Consider the following 20,292-nt stretch of genomic DNA (forward strand, 5'->3'; position numbering starts at 1 on the left):
TGTTTTCTTTATGAGTAGACCTGTACTACCACTGCTTTTTCTGTAGCGATTTGGTGTTTTCCACTTTTTACTTGGTGTATTGCCGGTACCCTTTTTTTGGTGACAGTAGTAATCTAATACTGCTCCATTTTTTCGGTTATCGGTCTGTAATTAGGTTTATTTCTGAATGCTTATGTAGAACAGTAGGAAATGTCTCCTTCAGAATTATGAAAAAAATCCATTTTAAGATAGCAGAGCAAATTCTAACTTTTCAGTAAGCTTGCTGTTAACTCATATTTAATGAGCAAATACTGACTAATACTAAACACAATACTAAAACATCAATTTGTAGTTGAGCAAGTAGTTTTAACCACAATCAGAAGAGTTTTTAATAACCATTCTCCAAATCTGAGATGGTTATTCTACTTTTGTACTGTAAGATGAAGAAAAACAAGAGCAGCCACCCCTTACAATAACAAAACTTATTTTCTTTTCTCAAATGTAAAGTTATTTAAGCTCATGACCAGAAATCAACTAGAAATTAAATAAGACTTAAATAATGTGAGCACACAGCAGTCCAAAAATATGTAAAGTATCATCATAAAGGTATACTTGTTCTATGAAATTTCAATGAACAACAAAAAGCCATTTAAGATAACTATTAAATAGCACTAATATATTTTTTACTGTATCTGTCTATCCTTAAACTCCTACTGAAGCATTAAATTTGGCTTTGGTCTGAGGCAAGGTGTTGGGCTAGCGGAACCACAACCCAGTACATCCTTATGCAATAATGAAGAAAGTTTTAAAAGGCAGCCAAACTAATAAACTAATTGGTATCTTAAACCTCTTAGTGCTTCAAATATCTCAGGCATGCAGACTTTTATAAACATTTCCAGGTAATTAAAGTACGCAATGCTAAAATCTGTGGAAAACAACAAAACTACTGCCAAAAGTCTGGTGAGTAGTCCCTTCTCCTGTCACTTGACAGTTCTATTTAATTACTTTCTTTGATGCAAAAAGTCTGCTCTAAAATAAACAAATAAAGAATTATTCCCGTTCTGACTGCTAGTGAACTTCAAAGCTGCTGCCAGAATGAGTTCCTACTGCCTCAACAGGCGCTTCGCTGCCTCGCTGATCTATATCCCGCTGGACTGCGATCGACACTCGAGCGTTGCTTTGAGAGGTGAAGAAACAGCGCAAATCTGACACACAGCTGAAGTACATCCAAAGTACATTAACACAGTAATAGTCGTGAAGAACGGGAATGTTTCCTCCTGCCCTTAGAAGAAGCTAAAGCTAGAGATAACTAAGTTTTACAAAAATAAAAATTATAATTATTAAGATAAAAGTGGTTGTTTAATTGATACAGTTGTAGGCTCAGGAAATGTCTAAACTGTTCCAAACCATAACATTTATCTGAATACAAAGATTGTAGCATTTTTGAGCCATTACTTTTCAGAGGAAATTTGAGCTGTTCTGCTAATTCTGTTGTCTTCCAGCTTGCAGAGATCCTTCCTTTTTCCAGAACCCTGCCAGTGCTCATAAATGCCAAGAAAGTGTCTGTGTGGTTGAAGTTTGTCTGTTTGCACAGCTCAGTCCCTGTGTTTCATGGAGAATTTCCAAGATCTCCTCCCTTTTTATGTTGTTAGAAAAATAGGGGTATTTTACTTTATTCAGTGGTGTTTTTGTAGCTTCATACCACTTTTAGTGGGACAAAAAAATACACAGTTCTTGAGAACAGAAGGGTTCTTTTCAGCAATGCCTTCTTGGCCTCTACGTAATAAATAACTAAAACTAAGGTAGCATTCCTTACAATTTCCTTGCCATCATTTTTCCAAGCTACAGACCTTTTACTTAACGTCAGTAGTATAAAAATTATTTGAACTCCCGTTACTATTTGACAACACACTCACCAGTTGGTATCGCTGAGTATGGTCATAACCTCATCCATAATGGCAGGATCAACTATGTCACTGTAGGTTATCAACATTTCGTAAACTTGACTGGATGTCGTTTTCCTTATCTGCAAGGAAGAGGCAGAGGAAGTTTTACTGAAGTATTGGGAGTCCTGTACGGAAGAGCCCAGTGCTGTTAGTGGTTCCTCATACTGATACCATCATTTTACAGAGGAGACGCTGCTCAGCCCTCCTGCAGACTATTCTTACCACTGCGCTACAATACTACCACTTACTTACTTACAATAACTTAAGATATCCTTCAGTAGATCTGTAATTTTATTTACACTGAAATAATCATACTTTCTTCTAACATGCTCTCTGACTGAGTCACTATTGTAGCGACAGTACGAATACAATCAGAGCACCGGTAAAGACTAAGCATCACTGTTTGACTCTCAGTGCTCAATATGTACAAGCAGACTAGATGAAACCCTATTAAGTTACCTGCTTGCAAATTTAAAATCATCTCTGAATATGAACTAGTATTTGTCAAAGTTTTTTTTTATCGTTGGATAATAGTCATTGTACATGTACTAGTCATAGTACATGTTACCTTGCAGCTACTTTTCTGCCTTTACAACAAAGTTTGTACTTCTTACTCAGGAAGCAAAACCACTAAATTATATAATTATTGTCTATAAAAATACATGACTGTGCATTCTTCATGTGGAGAATTGGGCATTATTAATTTAAAACATTAATATTTTAATTTGAAGCTCAGTCGAAAAACACAAAAACCGCACTTGAATCAAGATGAATCTCAAATACACTGAAAACAAAACCCGTTAAAAGTTTATCAAAATAAGTAGTGAACAAAAATAGTGATTTTTGTTACTAGGAATAATATTAGTTACTCTACTTACAGTATTATTCATTGTTATTAAACAGAGTTGGAGACCAAAAATGCTTTATGAATTCCTGCTTAGCATGAAGAAAGTAGCTAAAAAGGTACTTTAAGAAAGTTGTTGTGATCCTGGAGAGAATATGAGAGTGAAACTACTGTCATCTTCATGCAACTTTAAGCAACGCAGCTGAAGTTCTACTGCGGGATAAAGCACTGCTAATGTCTTTCCCTGGCTGTGTTAAGGCTATCTAAACGACAAGCAGTATTACAGTATTACCAATTTGCTTCTCCAACCCACTCTGCATAAAAGAGAGCTGCAGGCCTAGCCTTACAGTCTCTAGAAACAGAAAGAGTATAGATGAAATTTAATGCATCATGGCTTATAAAAAAAATAAAAAAAGAAAAAAGAAAAAAGAAATAGTTATGGCTTCAGAAGTGTGAGCCTGTGCTACTTGTAGGCACTTTCATTTACATTTGCATTGGCATCAGACTGCGGAAGAAGGGGATGAGGGTAAGAAAAGCACCTTTTTCAAAACATTTGCTTTTCAGATCTGTCCCTCACAACAAATGAATTAAAATGTTTGAGAATAGCGTAACAGGAGGAGCATTCCTTTTCTCAAAATGATTCACTGGGGCAACATCTGGCTCTAACTTTGGGTGCTGTAGGCCTACAAAAGAGAGAAGTACTCCCACTCTGGAGAGTGGAGGCATCAGCAAAACTTAAAATGTGTTGGGAGATGGACAATGATGTGAATAAAATTAGTTTTCTGGACCCGGTGTCCAGAAGCAGTTAACTTGCAAGTATTTTTCCCTAGTGACGTTGGTGCGTGTACAGAGAAAGCAAACTAGGCTCGTTTCTGAAGTATAATGCATAAAAAGATACTAAATGGAAGACAGCAAAATTACAACAAAAACAAATTCTCATCTCAGTTTTTCAAGAAAGTCTGATGATAACCAAAGGAAGATAAAGAAATCAGAAGGTTATCTCTGGAGTAGTAGTGACATTGTTAACTTGACTCATCTCTAAAAAACAATATATATCTATCGTGTGAAACACCAATAAAGCATAAAATTGAAATAAAAGCTGCAGTTTTTAAACTGTACTATCTTTTGCGCTTCCTGCAAAATACTCTTCGTGTAGTTAGTAAACACAACATGAAAATGTTTGGACCCAAAATCGTTAAGTCTCAAACCTTGCTGAGTAGCATAAGATTTTAACCTTAATTCAAAAGCTGTTAGCACTAACAATATTGATCTGTACTGGCCAGAGACACAACCAGGCTATCCCATGTCTTATCAAAACGCTCACTGGCTTTTCATAACACACCCGTGCTGTTACTTCTGACTGCCTTTGCTTTCTCCTACACCATTGACTACATAGGCCCAGAGCAGAGCAGATGACAGTGCCCACGTATTCAGCAGGGCGTCCACGGCCCTTCCAAGATGAGCTCCTTGTACGGGGCACAAAGGCCACACTTGCTCGGCACATTCGGCCACCGAAGCAGATGTCAAACTGCACTCCCAGTTTTTGGAAGGCAGCTAGTTTTTTTACAGTCAACACAATCTTTACAAAGATTTTTTGTCTCTTGAAAATCTTGCCAAGTGAACACAAATTTTACAGAATTGCAAAATTGCTATTCTAAATAGCTGTTTCTCTTATACATTTATGGTCAGCAGTCATGACTTAGTTGTAGTGCCTTGTTTCAGCTACATGAAAAAGGTAAACTTGTGATAAACTTCTCTGACAAACTGGACAAATACATTTTTCACAAACCAGAACTACTTGTGTATTGCTACTATCAGACAGTAATTTATCTAATGGGAGCCTTCAAGCCCTAAGTGGTGCACAGATCCTCACTGAGCTGAATGTTGTATAAAAGAAACAGATTATTTACCTAAATAATTTCTAATTATAAACAGCAGGGAAAGAAGGTGTAAGAACAATATGCAGAACAGCCAGGTATTTTCTCAGTATGCAGCAACCTGTTTCAGGTGGCAGCCTGGCAAGTAGACAATTTCAAGTGGCCAATCCTTAAGAAAAAAAACCAAACCACTATTGTATACAATAATATGTGATAAAAAGAATGCTATTTTAATATACTTCGAATTATTTTTTCATTTTAGAGGATTTTAAATAATACATTTTGGTAATCCAGCAAGTCTGCTAGGCAATATATCCAATACTTACTAAAGGAAAGGGATGGCAAAGAAGGAGAAACAACTGAAATAAAACTTTCTCTCTCATGTCTCCTTGAAACTGAATCAGGCCACAAAACCTAGGAAGAAACAAGAAGACACAGGTCTTAAGTGCTTTTTGGTCATAACTGCGTAAGTACACTTTGAGGCTCAAAATAATAAAAAAAAAAAAAATACAATAAAAGGCTGGGGGGGGGTGAGCGCTTTACTGCCCCCAGGAAGTCTCAGTTTATATTTTAAGTGCTGTGGGAAAGCAAACACTGACGCAAGCACAGTGCAATCTTTAAGGGTTATTCAAGTATACTGAGATGCCACACATCTGTGCCAAATACAAATATAGTGTTAAAACTACTGACAGGCAGCACCAAGGGCTATGAGCTGAAAATCACATGTGAAGCAAGTTGACATACAGACAAAGGCATAGTGTAGGCTTTTATGTGATGCAGTTAAGACTGAAGGGCAGATCAGAAATGTGAGATAGCCTTCATTTTAGGCTTTCTTGAACTCAAACTATTGCCAAAAAAAGAAAGGAGGTTTAAGCCACAAGAGTTATACCTGAATATTTTTGCCTTCTACATACAGCACTTTCTGCCTATGAACCGTCATTCAGATTTCTGTCTCTTATTCCCATCCAGTATTATATTTCCATACATTTCTGTTTTGATTTCTCTGCTTTCTGAACTGAAAGTTTTTCCCTAAAGCCACTGGCTTTTCCCTAAAGCCAGTGCTTTCAGCTCTTTCTACTGCACATGTAAGAGCTAATCAATTCTATATATTCTTTGGGGGCACCAGTTGAGTCAAGCTCTCCAGAAGCAAACCGCGAATGACACTGTGCATCACTGAGAATGCCAACAACACTACAGAAGTAATTAAAACTTCATGAAAGCTTTCACAAGATTTCACCCCCTCACCACCCAGAAGAAGTGCATAAGGCTCACACAACCTTATATTACATGTATTTTTATGTACTTTCCACTTGTATTTCACATCACAAGGACCTAGCTGTTTTATCTGGGCTGTACCAATATTAAATTTGCTTCACTCCTTACAAGCAGATGCAAGATTACTCTATTTATTTTATCAACTCACACTCCGATGCTGGAGCGAAGTTTCCGTATGTCTTTGGATTTTTTGATTTCTTCTTTACAAAGCATAAATAACTTCATTGGAAATGGATGGCTGAAAAAGAGAAAGGGGGGGGGGGAAAGAAAGAAAGATTTCAGCAGACTTTCAAACACAGTTAACGATTATAGAAGCTGCCAGATTCTCATTCAAAACAGGAACGACGCAACCCAGAGCAGTACCAAGCCTTCTCCCTCCCCTCCCCTCCGGCACACGCTGCTTCAGCCAGGCCTTGGTTCCCTATGGTTTTCAACCAAACTTCATATAAATGAAGATGGATGTTGCTCTTTAAACGCGTTACTGTCTCACAGCCCTGATTCTTTTAGTGATTCCAGACAACATAATTAAACCCAGGGCTTATGGTGCTGGTAAGTGTACGAGTCATGAAGCCATCTTTAGATACATTTATCCTTCCCCATCCAAGTCTGGGAAACGTGAGTCTTGCAGCTCTTTCCCAGACACTCATACAAACAAAAGTATTGTTAATATAGTCCAAGGATCAAGGATCCATTAAAGAGAACTAAAGAGAAAATATTACTTTTATTTCAGTACCAATTATTTAATCTTTTACTCAATACACATGAAGTAGGCAATCTGAAGTGCCATAGATGCAAATGAAACTATTCCATATTTGTTTAGTAAGCAGTTACTTCCACACTGCATATTTTAGAACCTCACTGAATTGTGTATGTAAAGCAGAACATAAAAAAAATCCTAACATTTATTTTCTGCTACGATTCAAAAAAATGCCGCACAGTGTAATCTGTTGAAAAACAAAACATTTAAAACAAGAAATTAAGATGTTTATAGGAGGAACAAGATGCTTTGTTCAGTTAATGCACCTTGTTACATATTTTTTCAGACAGCAGTTAGGGTTTTTTTTAATTACTTAAAAAAAAAAAAAAACTCTTAGCAAAATACTAGCTTGGTTAAGACACTGAACAATGAACCACGGATCCATCAAGCTAATGAATGTTGTCTGCTGCTCTCCAGGCATTGCCCAGAAAAAACACAAGACGAGTGAAATCACCAACTTTTCACGGTCAATATCGAGGCTTTATAAGAAAATTTTCAGAGCTGACAGAGGCTTTCAGGACCGAAGGGCCATGGTAGAGCACCTCCATCCGATGCTGCAGGAGCAGAGTCCTCACCTCTGTTGCCTGCAGCCCCATCAGCAGGGTCTCCACATTTGGAGGAGCAGGACCCAGGTGGGAAGCGGGCACTTGTTACCCAAAGCTATTTTGTAGACACTTAATTACAATACCTGCAATGCGTGCCAGGCTTTCAGCACAGCGCAACAGTGATATGGTGACTTAAGTAAGACTTTAAATTGGTCGAGTGGTACAGCCAAAGTACAGCAACAAAGAGGCCAACTGCAGCAAGAGCATCTGGAGCAAATTCTGTGCATGGAACCTTACGTGCAGCATTTTGTGTTTAAACCAGCCCCACTTTCCTTTCTGTCATTTGCCAATTGCATGTTTGCAGTAACTAAAGCTAACCTACGTGTAATCTCGACCAGCTCAAATAGCCTAGCCTCTCTAAAGGAAATTGAGAAAATTCCTTCCCCTGCGTGGGCACGATGCCAGCGGAAACAGCATCAGTGGCTAGGGAAAAGGGATCAGGCGAAAGGCTTGCCCTTATTTAAATTGGACACACGTGTTGCTGCAGAAGGGTTTCCCTCCGTCCCCCTGCCTCCTGCCGGCTCTTTAACCCAAACTGCATTTCGACACGATCAACCCTGACATCACCTGGGGTGGTCCTGAAATCAGAAGACAGCTGTCGTGGTGCTCTTTAACATGATGGGGAATGAAGGACTCACGCTGGAACTACTTAAAAGAATCAGCAGAAGCATGCAGTGCGTAGAAATGATTAGTGTGAGACCAGTAGGTACACACACATAGTTTAGGACACTTTATATAACTTTCAGAAAACTCTTAGACCTGTACAACGCAGGAACGCTTCTGCTGAATATCTGACATATACAGACCCAAGAAGAGAAACACCACTCGTGCTCGCAACAACGCGCGTTATATCCTGAATTATCATTCAAAGGCGATTCTGTTCATGTGTACGTGGCACCGCTATTAGGCCAGTCTTGGTGCACTTTCTCAGCAAGTAGCAATGTATCTAAGCTCCGGGTGGACTCAGCGTCCGCAGGGATTATCCACTCCTGCAAGGCGGACCTACAGCTTCAGCAGCGTGACTCCTACACCCGAGCGAGCCATGAGCAGAAAGGCAACGACTGGCAGCCTGTTTTGCCAGTGCCTTCGGTTCGCCCTCCCTTAGTCTCCCTGCCCGCTGTACCTCTACGAATCGGGTGCTGCCAGGTAGCAGCCAGCTCAGCACCAGTGGGAAATGGCAAGCTCAGCAGAGCCCTTGCAGGAGAAATCAACCAAGCACCGTGAACTAGTGTCACTTTGAGCACGAGCGAGCAAGGGAGGCAAGACCTCCAACAGTCCTCTTGCCCTCCTGTACGCAGACTGCCACACACCTGACTCTGAGGGTTGCCCAAGCACTGACATTCATCTGCAGAACTGTGCAAGAAATAGAAAGGCGTTCAAAACTTGGCTTTAGGAGCTACAGCACTGAAGAGGCAGGAAAATGCCCCACCAATTACACGGCGGTGGGGCAGGGGTGACCCCCGGTGGCAATCTGCATTAACTAACCCCCAGCTCTCAACAAGCATCAGACTCATGCAGTCAAGAGCCATTAATCCTGGTTAAATTAACCTTTTTAGGATATTATCTGCTCTGGATAACTGGTGTTTTATTAGAAAAAGAAGTCCAGTATAGTGCACAATATCCATTTTAAACTTCAAAATTCCTTTGCAAGTATTATTTTTTATAACGTTAACAGTTAACTATAAGCAACGGGCATAGGCATAGTAGCAGTGTTGGAAATGCTGCAGCCCAAGTTCCCTTTCTAAAATGCCATGTAGCACAATACATAAAAATAAAAAGAGGGAGAGAGAAGAAATGGGAGCCAAACACCTTAAGGAATGCTAGCACTTCATTCCCAGCTTCTTGGAAAAAGCTTTTCATTTGCTATATGACAAAAACTGAACTGCAGAAAGGAAGCAACAGGAAATTTGTTCACCAGCAGTAAGACTGTCTATTTTCTGAAGCACCCATCCACCCATCCTGCTTATTACAGGCGCACTTTACAGAAATGTAGCTGTAACTGCAAGCACGTACGGCTTCCTCATGCTCCAAAGCAAAGTGCCACAATTTTCTGGGCCATTCCACATTGTGTTTCTACGTTTTTAAGGCACAGTTCTTCGAAAAGGGAGGAAACGATCCCACTCAAGAAACCAGGCCCAAAAGTCACACGCGCCCCATTCCTCTAAGCAAAAACATATAGACGTCACCCAGCCGTGCAGTCTAGCAGCTCTCTCAGCCAGGATCAGTTTTTGACCATCTCTTAGCTACACCCAAAACAAGAAAACGCAAGTTTTGCGCTAAGCATATTCCTGGGCTCACCCATGCAGATGCTGCGCTGCGTTCGGCTGGGCAGCACGGAGGCTCCTGCAGCGTGGCAAACCCAGCGGTCCGGGTACACTCGGCCCTGAGGGACTTCAAAATCTTTACTACTCTGCTCACCTTTACAGAATAGAACAATTTTCCCTCCATCCACAATTTTACATTATGCCTTTTTTGATAAAACATTACCATGGCACTGCAGGACTGTGCTTGAGTCTCACTTAGGGAGCAAATGGGTCTGCAGTAACGCTCCCGCATGCCTTCTGTTCAGTCACCCATGATGTGGGAGACACAGACTCCACCCGGGATTTGCATCCATCCTCTCTCAAATTCTCCAGCAGTAACACTGGAGCCTATGTCCTGGATCACAGCCACAAGTACCAAAAAAAGTCACACTCGTTCTATTGATTAGTATTTAATAACTAATTTTAAAATCCCATTCAAAAAGGGACTGCCAAGGTTGATCTAGGAGAGATTATCTAAATACACACTTGACAGCAAGAGTAGAATCGGTTAAAACTTTTAGACTGATAAAAAATGTTGCAAATGCACCTGCTGTGAGCAATTTTAGAATTAACAGATTCCAAATCCGCTATCTCTGCCGGCAGAATACATGCTGTACAGTTCTGCGAATATTTGTACATGTGCCAAGATGCTGCTTGTGAGACTTTATGGAACACACTTTCAGCTTACTGAAATTAAATCATTCTCTTCTGAAACATCTGCAAAAAAGCACTATTTCACACTGGAATATTTTATTTACATCTATTCATTCCTGAACTAAATGCTTTCCAGAATAAGGAACTTGGAAAAGCTGAGACATGTCTTTTTTATTATTCTTAATAGAATCTTAACTAACTTCTTTGGAGATAATTCACATTAACAAAAGCAGTAAGATTTTGGAACCAGTAGCTTACAGGCATACATTTTGCAGTGTTACAACAGGATACTGCCATTGAAAAAGGCTCACAGTACAATAAAGAATATACTCAAAAGGTACATATTTAGGAAGCTAATAGTAGACAACAGCTAAACAGATCTGAACACGGCCCAAGTCCACCAGGTGAAACATATGAGTTGAATTTAACTCATTTACTAGTCCTTAAGCCATGAACCAATAACCAACTACTACACTGAGATGAGAGTCAAAAGATTTTGTCAAGACATTTTCAAGGCTACCGGGTCCAGAATTTATCTTGGCTGTCCCACTGAATTGTTGCAACTTCAGGAAAATTAAAACAAAATTTTATATCCACATGCACAAATACTTACCATAGAATCTTTTGCACCCGCTTCTATAGCAATATTCAGCAGCACTCAGTGTAAGATTTAAGAGGCCTGTTGCACATTGGAAAATAAACAAATCAACTTCCAGCAACTTACTTCCCCCGTGTGGTAAAGATATCAAAACAGCCATTGGCCAGCATTTGGTCCAGCATCGTCAGGAGAGGTACAGACACCCTGACGAAAGCAAACAATTGAACAACGTAAATAAGCTTTTAGCATATATGTATACATTATTTTTAATTGGATGCAACAAAAGAAACTTCCTTTCTACCTACATATATTTAGATCAGAGCTCTAATTTACACAGAGGAGGGTTGCTCGTAACTTCTGTGCATTGGCTAAATCACCCTAGTTGGCTGAGAGGGGGACATACAGTTACAGCCAAAAGGAAAAAACCTAATTAACAGCATCCTGGTTTAAACTTGTAGCGTCCTGAAAACACAGTTAAAAGTGGTAGAAAATATGAATTTATTTTCTAAAATCTGAGCAACATATTCCACTAAATTCATCAGAAGTCGCAAAACCTCATTGCAGATAATTACCAAATGAGCTAACACACAAAGTGGCAGCTGTTTTCTACTTCAAAGGCTGAGTCAAAGGACAAAGTTTATATAAATAAAATTGAAATTCTGTTAACAGTTTCTTCTTCCCCCTGAGATATATTTTCTATTTTATGCATGTTTGATAAGCGAGGCTTAGAGAAATTATGCAAAATGAGTCACCTTTAAAGAAGGACATTCAAAGGAGAATTAGACATGAAGCATCTATGAAGAAGCATTATCTAAATTAAATGCAGACTGGACAACACTGAGAAGTGTCCAGTAATAGGTAAAGACTCAGTACTGGTGCTTATCACATTGTGTCCAATGTTAAGCTATAGTAAATAGGAAATATTCTACCAGTTTCTACCATCGTTCCTTTTTTATTCAAAACCCTTTATTAAAGCAAGGGTGCATGCTTCAGGCATACTTTGGCTTGGCATATCAAGAAAGACCTGTTGCATATATCTAACTTTAAATTGTCCCTCTATTAAAGAAACAAAAGCAAAACAAAAATATTACCGGTCATTCCGCAAGTTGTCCTCAAAGACCTTCAGTAAGGTCTCACAAAAACTCTCCATAGCACTGGAATCGCTCTGGATTTTCTTCATATAGTCAAAAAGGCTCTGGGCAGAGTATCTGAGCTGCAACAGAAGGAAGCCAGATGAAGGCACAGGCAGGGCACCCGGCAGAGCTCCCATGCACACAAACACCCCCAAACCACACTCAGGTACACTCGTCCCACGCTGCCTGAGCTGCACACCGTCACTAGGCAAAGATACGCTTCCAACGGCAGCTGAGTGTACACAATCGGTATCAACATTTGACAGGAAAATTGCTATTTTACTTTCCACTTCAAAGTGTTTTTTTCAAGGAGATTTTTTTTTCCCAAGTTTTGCCACTGTAGCAAAAAAAAAGACCGCATTAAAAATTCATTACGTTCTTTCTTTCAAAATAAAACAACCTCAAACCTCTATTAGCATTCTGCTTTGCTTTAAATAATAACATTGTTATGGCTGTGATAGTTAAAAAGTATAAAAGAAGTTCAAGCTGTAATATTTCTTTAAAAAGCTGATATAATTGCACAATGCAAGCAAGACTCAGGCTGAAAGTTAGAAATGCCTCAGCAATAATGACTCTTGGTTTAACATTATTATGTTAGTCAGCTACTTTAAGAAAGATGTCCGAAGCAGCTTTAGCGCCCATGTTCCAGCTGCAGCTGGAAGCAGCCCATTTGGGCCAAGTTAGCTGATGCATAGCCCCAACAGCAGCCTTCCGCACTGCTGCTGCCCTGGTTTTCCAGAAGCATGTGAGGTGCAGATGGGGCAAATAAATTTTTAAGCATCAGCTTCTTTTAGTGCTGGTTGCAAGTGTCTAGTAATTTCCTGTAAAGTCAGGAGAGGGTCGTAAGCAATAAGTAAGCCGACGCCGTTAGTGGAGGCTTTCTTTTTGAAGTTCACAGGTGGCATTTTAACAGCTCAGTCAAAGATGCAATCAATCCCCTCTGAATTCCCTTTTAACATAAATGAAAGCTTAGATTGGTAAAACAAGTCTCACAAATGTCTTCCTCAAAGAAAATACAGAGGAATCTCAGCTTTAATATTTTGCCTAATATAAACTTTGTATCAGCAGCGTTTATGGGTGCAATGAGCAACGAGCACATTAGCCTTCAATCAAGACATAAAATTAGTTTTCAAAAGCTTTAGCCTACTTGCAAATACCACTTCACAGTAATTCATTCTACGTGGTTAAGTAGCATGGTATGTTATCTTAACAGTTTGTTCTATACTGAAACATACTGGGCAAAGCAGGAGCAAAAACTTCTTTTAACAGTCCAGCAGTTTAAATAAATTGTTTGGATATTCTTCATTTCAAAACAATAGTCAAGCCTTAGTAAAATCCATTTGAACATTTGTATATGCCAGCTGTGCTAGAATGAAATACTGATTTGAAGTAAGTGTGGTTCTTTCACGTGCCAAAAGTAATTTGGATGTCTCTGTATGCTGAACATGACCTGTATCCTTACACTTAAAGGTCTTCATAAGAGATATGATTAAAAGAATGAGAGATCAAGTATTTAATGCTTACTTATGCTTAATTATTTTATACTATCTTTTAAAATAACATTTGCATTTAAGATCATTACAAATAACAAAGAAATATTTTGTCTTAATACCAGCACAGATCAATTATAAACAGAAGATTACACCCACATCAAATCTCAGGAAAAGCCTTTAAAATGTTTATGTTATACATCTTTCTGTCCCATTTCTCCCGACTTTTACACTCATTTGCAGTTCTCATACCATTTTCTGAAGAAGGTTTAATTCCTCCATGCTTTTCCTGCAGATTCAAGTGATTAAAAAGGCAAAAACAGGCAGAAAAGGAACAGGCGCGCATATGTCTCATTCTACACACAGGATATACTCCAAAGCAAGCTGTGCAAAAGCAGACGAAGTAGCAAGATAATGGGAAAAAATACATAACAAAGAGAACATTTCCTCATTAGCAAGTAACAAGACTAGATTGAAGTAACCTAGTGATGTGAATCTTACTGGGCTTCATACCATAAAAATCTGGAGCTTTATCATAAGATTGGGCACGAAAAGAGAATGTGTGAAAATCTCTTACCGCTGTGCTACTGTCTCCCAACTCCTAGCTCATCTATCAATAAAAATTGCAGCAATTAGAGCTTTCTAGTAATACTGATGGCATGTGGGGCAAAAGTGTTGTAAAAAAAAATCAAATAATCTTTATGACTGTAAGATAAAGAATCTTCTGTGCCCTACGATACATACGGGATTCCACTTTGCTTCTTCTACTTGGAGAAGCAGAAGTAGTCTTATGAACTTTAAAAAACAGCCTTACCCAAGAAAGTAGCCAAACTGGAAGACTGTACCAGAGAACAGTGTCATTTATTGAGGTGGACCCACATAGTTGCTCTGCAGATTTAAAACCAGGACATTTTTCGAACAGCCAGCACAGACCCTATGAACGTTACAGGAACAAACTCTAACACAACAAGATAACACAGGATAAACAGGTTAAATCCATGCTACTTCTTCAGGTGAACACTCCATTTTCTCCCAAATAATGTATGAGGATAGTATCCAAGCTACAACCTTCAACCACTCACGAGTATTTGCAGAGAAGAACATTTCCAAATTTTTCTCCATCTATGCAAGAACACAGAATTCACACTTTATCAAATGTGTGACATTTACCTTTCCCTGGGGCTGCATGAGGACTGAGAAAGGAAATTAGGAGGTTAATGGGTTGGAACTCAGACAGCTTTGGATAAGAATTTGAGAGGAGGCCGTAGAATGACCTTGGTCTTATTGAACAGTTAAAATGGAGTTTGTCAAGGCCTGAATCACTTAAGTTGATAGTAGGTATTCAGTGACAGGCAATATACGGTATAGGGAACAGCATTCAAAGGGACCATGAATCTGATGACAAAATTATAAAATCCTAAGGATTGAACCTCCTGAATCAGGAGAAAAACATGAATGAGACCCTTAAGAAGTGCAGCAAGGAGTGATTGCAATTATATCTCCAGATGGGTGCATAGTATATAAATAAGGTGTCTAAACAAACCTTCATAAAATTAATTCCTAGTCAATGTTGTAAAAGCTGAAGTACAATACTGCTATAATACATTCAGATACAAGTCTCCAGGTAAGCATTGGTACTGATATGCCCAAAAGAAAATTAGTTTAGGCATCCGATTTGGAACACGAGCATTCAAAACTTCTGCTACCTGTAAGCTTTAAAGATGTTCAGTCCACACAGAGACTCCAAATCTTGCTTTGCAATACTATTTTGCTCAGACTTGATAAAAAAAAATGAGCGAGGCAAGACGGGAAAGGAAGAGACTGTATTGGAGATGGTCAGTAGATCAATGTAGCCTGATGGTCATCAGTCTTGCATCTAAGCAGAGTCTCCTCAGAGCCCTTGGTATCTTAAGGACCAATGGAAACATGCATCAACTCCAGAATGCAAAGAAGGAAATGAACATTTGCCAAGAAGCAAAAAGCAAGGATCTGAAGAGAAGGAACAGAAGCTCTGCTACTCTGTGGGAATAATCATTTGCTGACCTGGAAAGTCACACTACCAAAGTTTAGCGATATCTATACTCTAAATTGGAGAAAGTCCACAGGGCTGGGTTTCCATCATTGCAAGGCCCAGAATAGGAAAGAGCTCTTAATTAAGTCAGTCACCTTCCGAAGTGATCTGATTGAAATCAAGGAAGTTCTGAGAAATAACCAGATGAAATAAATAGACTGTTACTAGAGTAGTGTTCAGAGAAGCCTGCAGACACTGCCAGCGTCCCTTCTCTCTGACATGGACAGTGCAAAGGGACTGACCCACTCCACCCTTCGTGCCCCAAGCTGCAGGATTCACACAGACATCGTTGCTCAAAAACACTCCAGCCTTCAGCACCTACTGCACCATAAACAGAAGTCCAATGAGTAACTATCGGAAAAAGTCTAAACAAAATGAGTGTTTTTACATACAGATAATTACTAAGGGTCCCAGTTTTCACAGAAGGCATTTCAACAGAGAAAAACCTACTCGCAAAACTGCAACATTCAAATAATGTGCAGGAAAAAAAGCACATTAAGGTTATGCTACGCTCAATAAAGAACACTGGTTTTGAATCATTTCAAATCCTGACAAATTTACAGCACTGGAGTGGCAGCAGGCTATCTTCCCAATAACTTTAAAAATTGCATATAGTTTAAGTTTTAGCACAAGTGAAACCACGTTGTCTCTGTTCTACTCACAACACTCCTTTTAAGGTCAAATCTTTGGAGGCCTGTAACTCTAGGTTTCAAGTCAGTGATATTTTATGTAAAGTAGGAATATAGTTTACATTACTTCTTTTTTAAAGAAGGATGCCAAAAATTATTCTCACATGTATTTTGCTTACAAACTTGTCAACTGAGATGGTGGGCTTGTTCCTTCAAACCAAATATGCATTAATTTGCATACAGTTAGTCACAGGAACTGGATGTTGTAGAACTTTATATTCTTTTAATTTTTCACATTATCTACAAAAGCTCAAACGTTTTGATTTATAAGAATTAGTGCAACTGTTCAAAAATCGGGACTTTCTCCAAGCAGTACAGAAAGTCACAAGAGTATCTGGCAAATGGTAAGTCAGTTTTGAGGAAGGTAAAGCGTAATTTATGTATCATCCATTTTGCACCTAGATGATGTATGCCATAGACAGGCTTTAATTTTTGTCATGTGATTAACACATGCATTGGACACATCTGGAACTGGCTACTACAAATTGTTACAGTTCTTTGGCTTATCATTCTGGAATGATTTTATAGGCCTGGACAAGCCATTAATTTTCAAAATAGGAGGTTTTCTAAGATTGTACTTAAAATTTCTATAACATTTTAAATGTAATTTTCTCTCTTGATGGAGGGGGAGGAAGATCACAGGACATCCTGTGATTTAACAAAATTTTAATTGTAATCCAGTTGAACAATTGTGAAATTATACTGAATAATTTGCTTGAACCTACAGGGCTTGTGTACTACAAAAAGAACCACTTTATAGTCTTGATTTCTGAATACTGAGAGGATTTTTTTTTTAATGCAGCTGTAAAAAATGTGCATCACTACAGACCGGTTTTATCATTAGAAGATTTTTTTATACAAAGAAAGTCCCCTTTGAACCAAAGGAATGTTGCAGAATGCCAAATCCCGAAGTGAATGACATCTTCTGTTTTTCCAAGATTACTTGCAATGCTCAAGCTCGGATTCATTCAGCAGCCAATCTGCCACCAAAATGTTTCCGAGACACTCCACACAGCTCATTTCTGCAAATCTCTTTAAAAAGCAAAACAAAGGAATATTTTTGCTAAATATAGTGCTGAAGAATTTTAACTATGGAAGAAAAGCCATCACCACAGAATTACAATATAGCCTTTCTCCTGCGGATGCCCCTAGATGATTTAAAGACAAACCAACATCTGCACTCAGATCCTCTTGCAGTACATGAGAATCTTCTAACTTCTACTTGTATGTAGACTTAAGTGGACACAGTTTTTAAGAGATAAAGAGAAGAAAGGAAAGATCAGAAAATATACAGTTTTTACTGCAAGAAGACATTTGAACCATCTTTTTCCTTTACCCAAGTCTTAAAAATATGCTTCTTTCATACAGACTTAATAGGAAGGGTTCTTAAAATTTTCAAATAGTATTTTAAATCAGTCCCTGCAGATTCAGCAAAGCATGCTACAGGCTTTGTTAGAATAGTTTAAAACATAAATCATTATAATGAGACATCAATTCTAATTTAAATATCACATTTTAAACATTAAATTTAATTTGTCACATACGGTATAATCCCAAGTGTAAGAACCCATACTATGAGCCTCTCTTGCACTTCTATTTGGCTCAAAAGAGAATTAGGTCACTTTCTTTTTAAAGCCAAATCCCTTGAGAATATTTTAAGTGGAATAAGCTTTTAGCATTAAAGAAAAATGCAGGGTCGCAAAAAGTTAACATTTCAAAATCATACTTTGAAAACAATGCAGAAGGTTTTCCTTAAATACGCTGGCAGAAGGTAACAAGGCAAGGGAGCTAGAAGCAACTGAACTGTTCACACTTTTCAAAACCAAGGACAACCAACACTTTAACAAATTGATATGAAAATGCTGAAGAAGACTTTTTCTGTGACATCAGTTAGCCGTCAGAGTGTCTGTTCCTCCACAACTTTCCTCCCCTTTCATGCTTATGAGGATAACTTGCTTTGGGGGAGCTGTTTGACTAAAACTTGAATTTCATCTGCACGCCTGCTATTAAAAAAAAAAAAGCCTGCAAGAATTGCATCATCTATACAACATTTACTGTCACAAAGCAATATGTTTTCAAACACTTAAAATGTTTTTTGCTATACCACTACTTGTCAATTTAGAAACATTAATTGGGGAAAACAAGTCCCCAAATTGATTTAAATATATGAGATTGCATAGAAGCCAAATCCACAGCAACACGAAATCAAAAGGCATGTGGAACTATTTCGGATCACAGGTGCAGAACCTATGGCACCAAACCCAAGAAGGCATTTGGACATATTCTGAACAGCAGACAGTAAGACTGAAAATGGGAGACAAACTCTGAATGATTTACCTCCTTCCTTCTGCGATTTGTTATAGCTCCAAAAAAGCTGTATTTCCTACCACATTTCCACCAGCATTCTTAATCTTAATTAGAGACAGAAATCCTAACTAGAAACACCCTTAAACACTCTTGGGGTGCTGACTTATCTTTCAGACCATCATATTCTGTTACAGGACCTTAGCAATCTGAAAATTTAAGTGACAGTCCAGAATATTCTGTTACTCGTCTGATATTTCTCTGCAGTATCGTATCAAACTATGTCCTTATCCCAGTTGTTTTCATACATAATACATCTTTGGCTACATCAAATTAACAAAATTCTTAGAAGCCAAACATCTTGAAATCAAGAATTCTAAAAATAACAAGACAAGCTGAAAAAGAAGGATAAGTTAAACTAAATAAAGCCTCAAAGATATTGAGCAGCAGAACAGACTACCACAAACAGTGACAAAGAAACTGTACATGTACAGAAGAATGAAATAAAGATTGCAAAGCTCAAAACATTCAGACAACTGAATGGTAGTTTTTTGTAATGTAACTTTTGACACTTCTTAGCTACTTTTTAAAGAAGTCATATCAGTAGCTCTCAATTAGAACAAAATCAGAAATTTCAAATCGTACTGTTAACATGTGTTTAACAAGAAAGAAATAACAATTTGGATCTGTTGGGAAAAAAAGAAAAGTAAGTATTTAGTCAAGAATTTTAACAGGTAAGTGCACTCTCCTACCAAACAGGAAAGGCGCTCTGCTTTCTTACCGTTGTTTCTGTTAATCCACCAACAGACACTGTGAGACCCAAAAGCACATGGTACTGGTATGCTGGCAAACCCAAAAGCTGGGTTATTCGAGGAAAAGCTTCTGATGAGGCATTCCAGTTTAGGGTCTCTGATTCTGACCTGGAGGAAAGAGGAGATGAAAAAATTCTAAGTGTGTGTGCCTGCATACCTCTCCGGAGAGCCCTAGGACAGCTCCTGATCCGAAGCAGCCTATCAGTGAATAAAGTCTCTAAATTACCTAAACATCAAATTCATCAGTGCTCTTTAAGCTTTAAGAGGAAAATGCAAATCAAAACTTCAGCCATTGCCAGTAAAGTAAAGTAGTCTTTAAGTCCCTATCCTTAATCAGGCCAATCATCTCTACGCTGAAACAACAAGTTCTCCATCCAGTAGTCCAGGCCTAGCTGTCTCTCACCCACAGCTGGTCAATAGCTGATGCAATAGCTGATTTACTGGACTCCCATGAAATTCAAGCTCTCACATTTCGAGAAGAAAATGAGATTATAAACTAGACATTTCATAAAGTTTCCTCAACAAGTATGGCTGAAATTGGCCAATGGGGCCAACTCAGAGAAAGATTTTTTTGTTTTCACTAGTTTAGGATATCTTCTTTAACAGATTACCTTGGGAATATCCTCTCTAGCTCTTCTCGATGAGGTATGTGTGGAACTGGTGGATGGTCAAAATGTAAGAGAGTAAGGAACACAGATCCTGCATGAGCTCGAAATTTATCAATTTTTTCTGCTGCTTGTTGGGCCAACCAGCACATAATCTGTCTGCAGCTATGAAGAAGAAACAAGGCATCACATAATATAATAAATAGAATACATACTTAAATTTAAATTTTTGGAATGATAAAACTACCAGAAATATCCTGCTATGAAACTATCCTATGGTTTAACTCTTTCTAATGCATGTGCACATAATATAAGGCATCAACATGGTGACAGTATCTTTAGGATTTTGA

General features: G+C 38.5%; 1 protein-coding gene across 2 annotated transcripts in view; it reads right to left on the reverse strand.

Moving 5' to 3' along the window:
- Positions 1-20,292, reverse strand: part of TBCD (tubulin folding cofactor D) — a 129,655-nt gene that overhangs the window by 3,641 nt on the left and 105,722 nt on the right. For both annotated transcript variants that reach the window (XM_062592070.1, XM_062592069.1), the window contains 7 exons: positions 19,949-20,107; positions 19,307-19,445; positions 11,930-12,051; positions 10,965-11,042; positions 6,070-6,159; positions 4,973-5,060; positions 1,896-2,005 (listed from right to left, as the gene is read on the reverse strand). In XM_062592070.1, coding sequence (XP_062448054.1) covers positions 1,896-2,005; positions 4,973-5,060; positions 6,070-6,159; positions 10,965-11,042; positions 11,930-12,051; positions 19,307-19,445; positions 19,949-20,107 — 786 coding nt within the window. The remainder of the gene's footprint in view (positions 1-1,895; positions 2,006-4,972; positions 5,061-6,069; positions 6,160-10,964; positions 11,043-11,929; positions 12,052-19,306; positions 19,446-19,948; positions 20,108-20,292) is intronic.

This window comes from Rhea pennata, chromosome 19, assembly GCF_028389875.1.
Source record: "Rhea pennata isolate bPtePen1 chromosome 19, bPtePen1.pri, whole genome shotgun sequence".
NCBI lineage: Eukaryota > Metazoa > Chordata > Aves > Rheiformes > Rheidae > Rhea > Rhea pennata.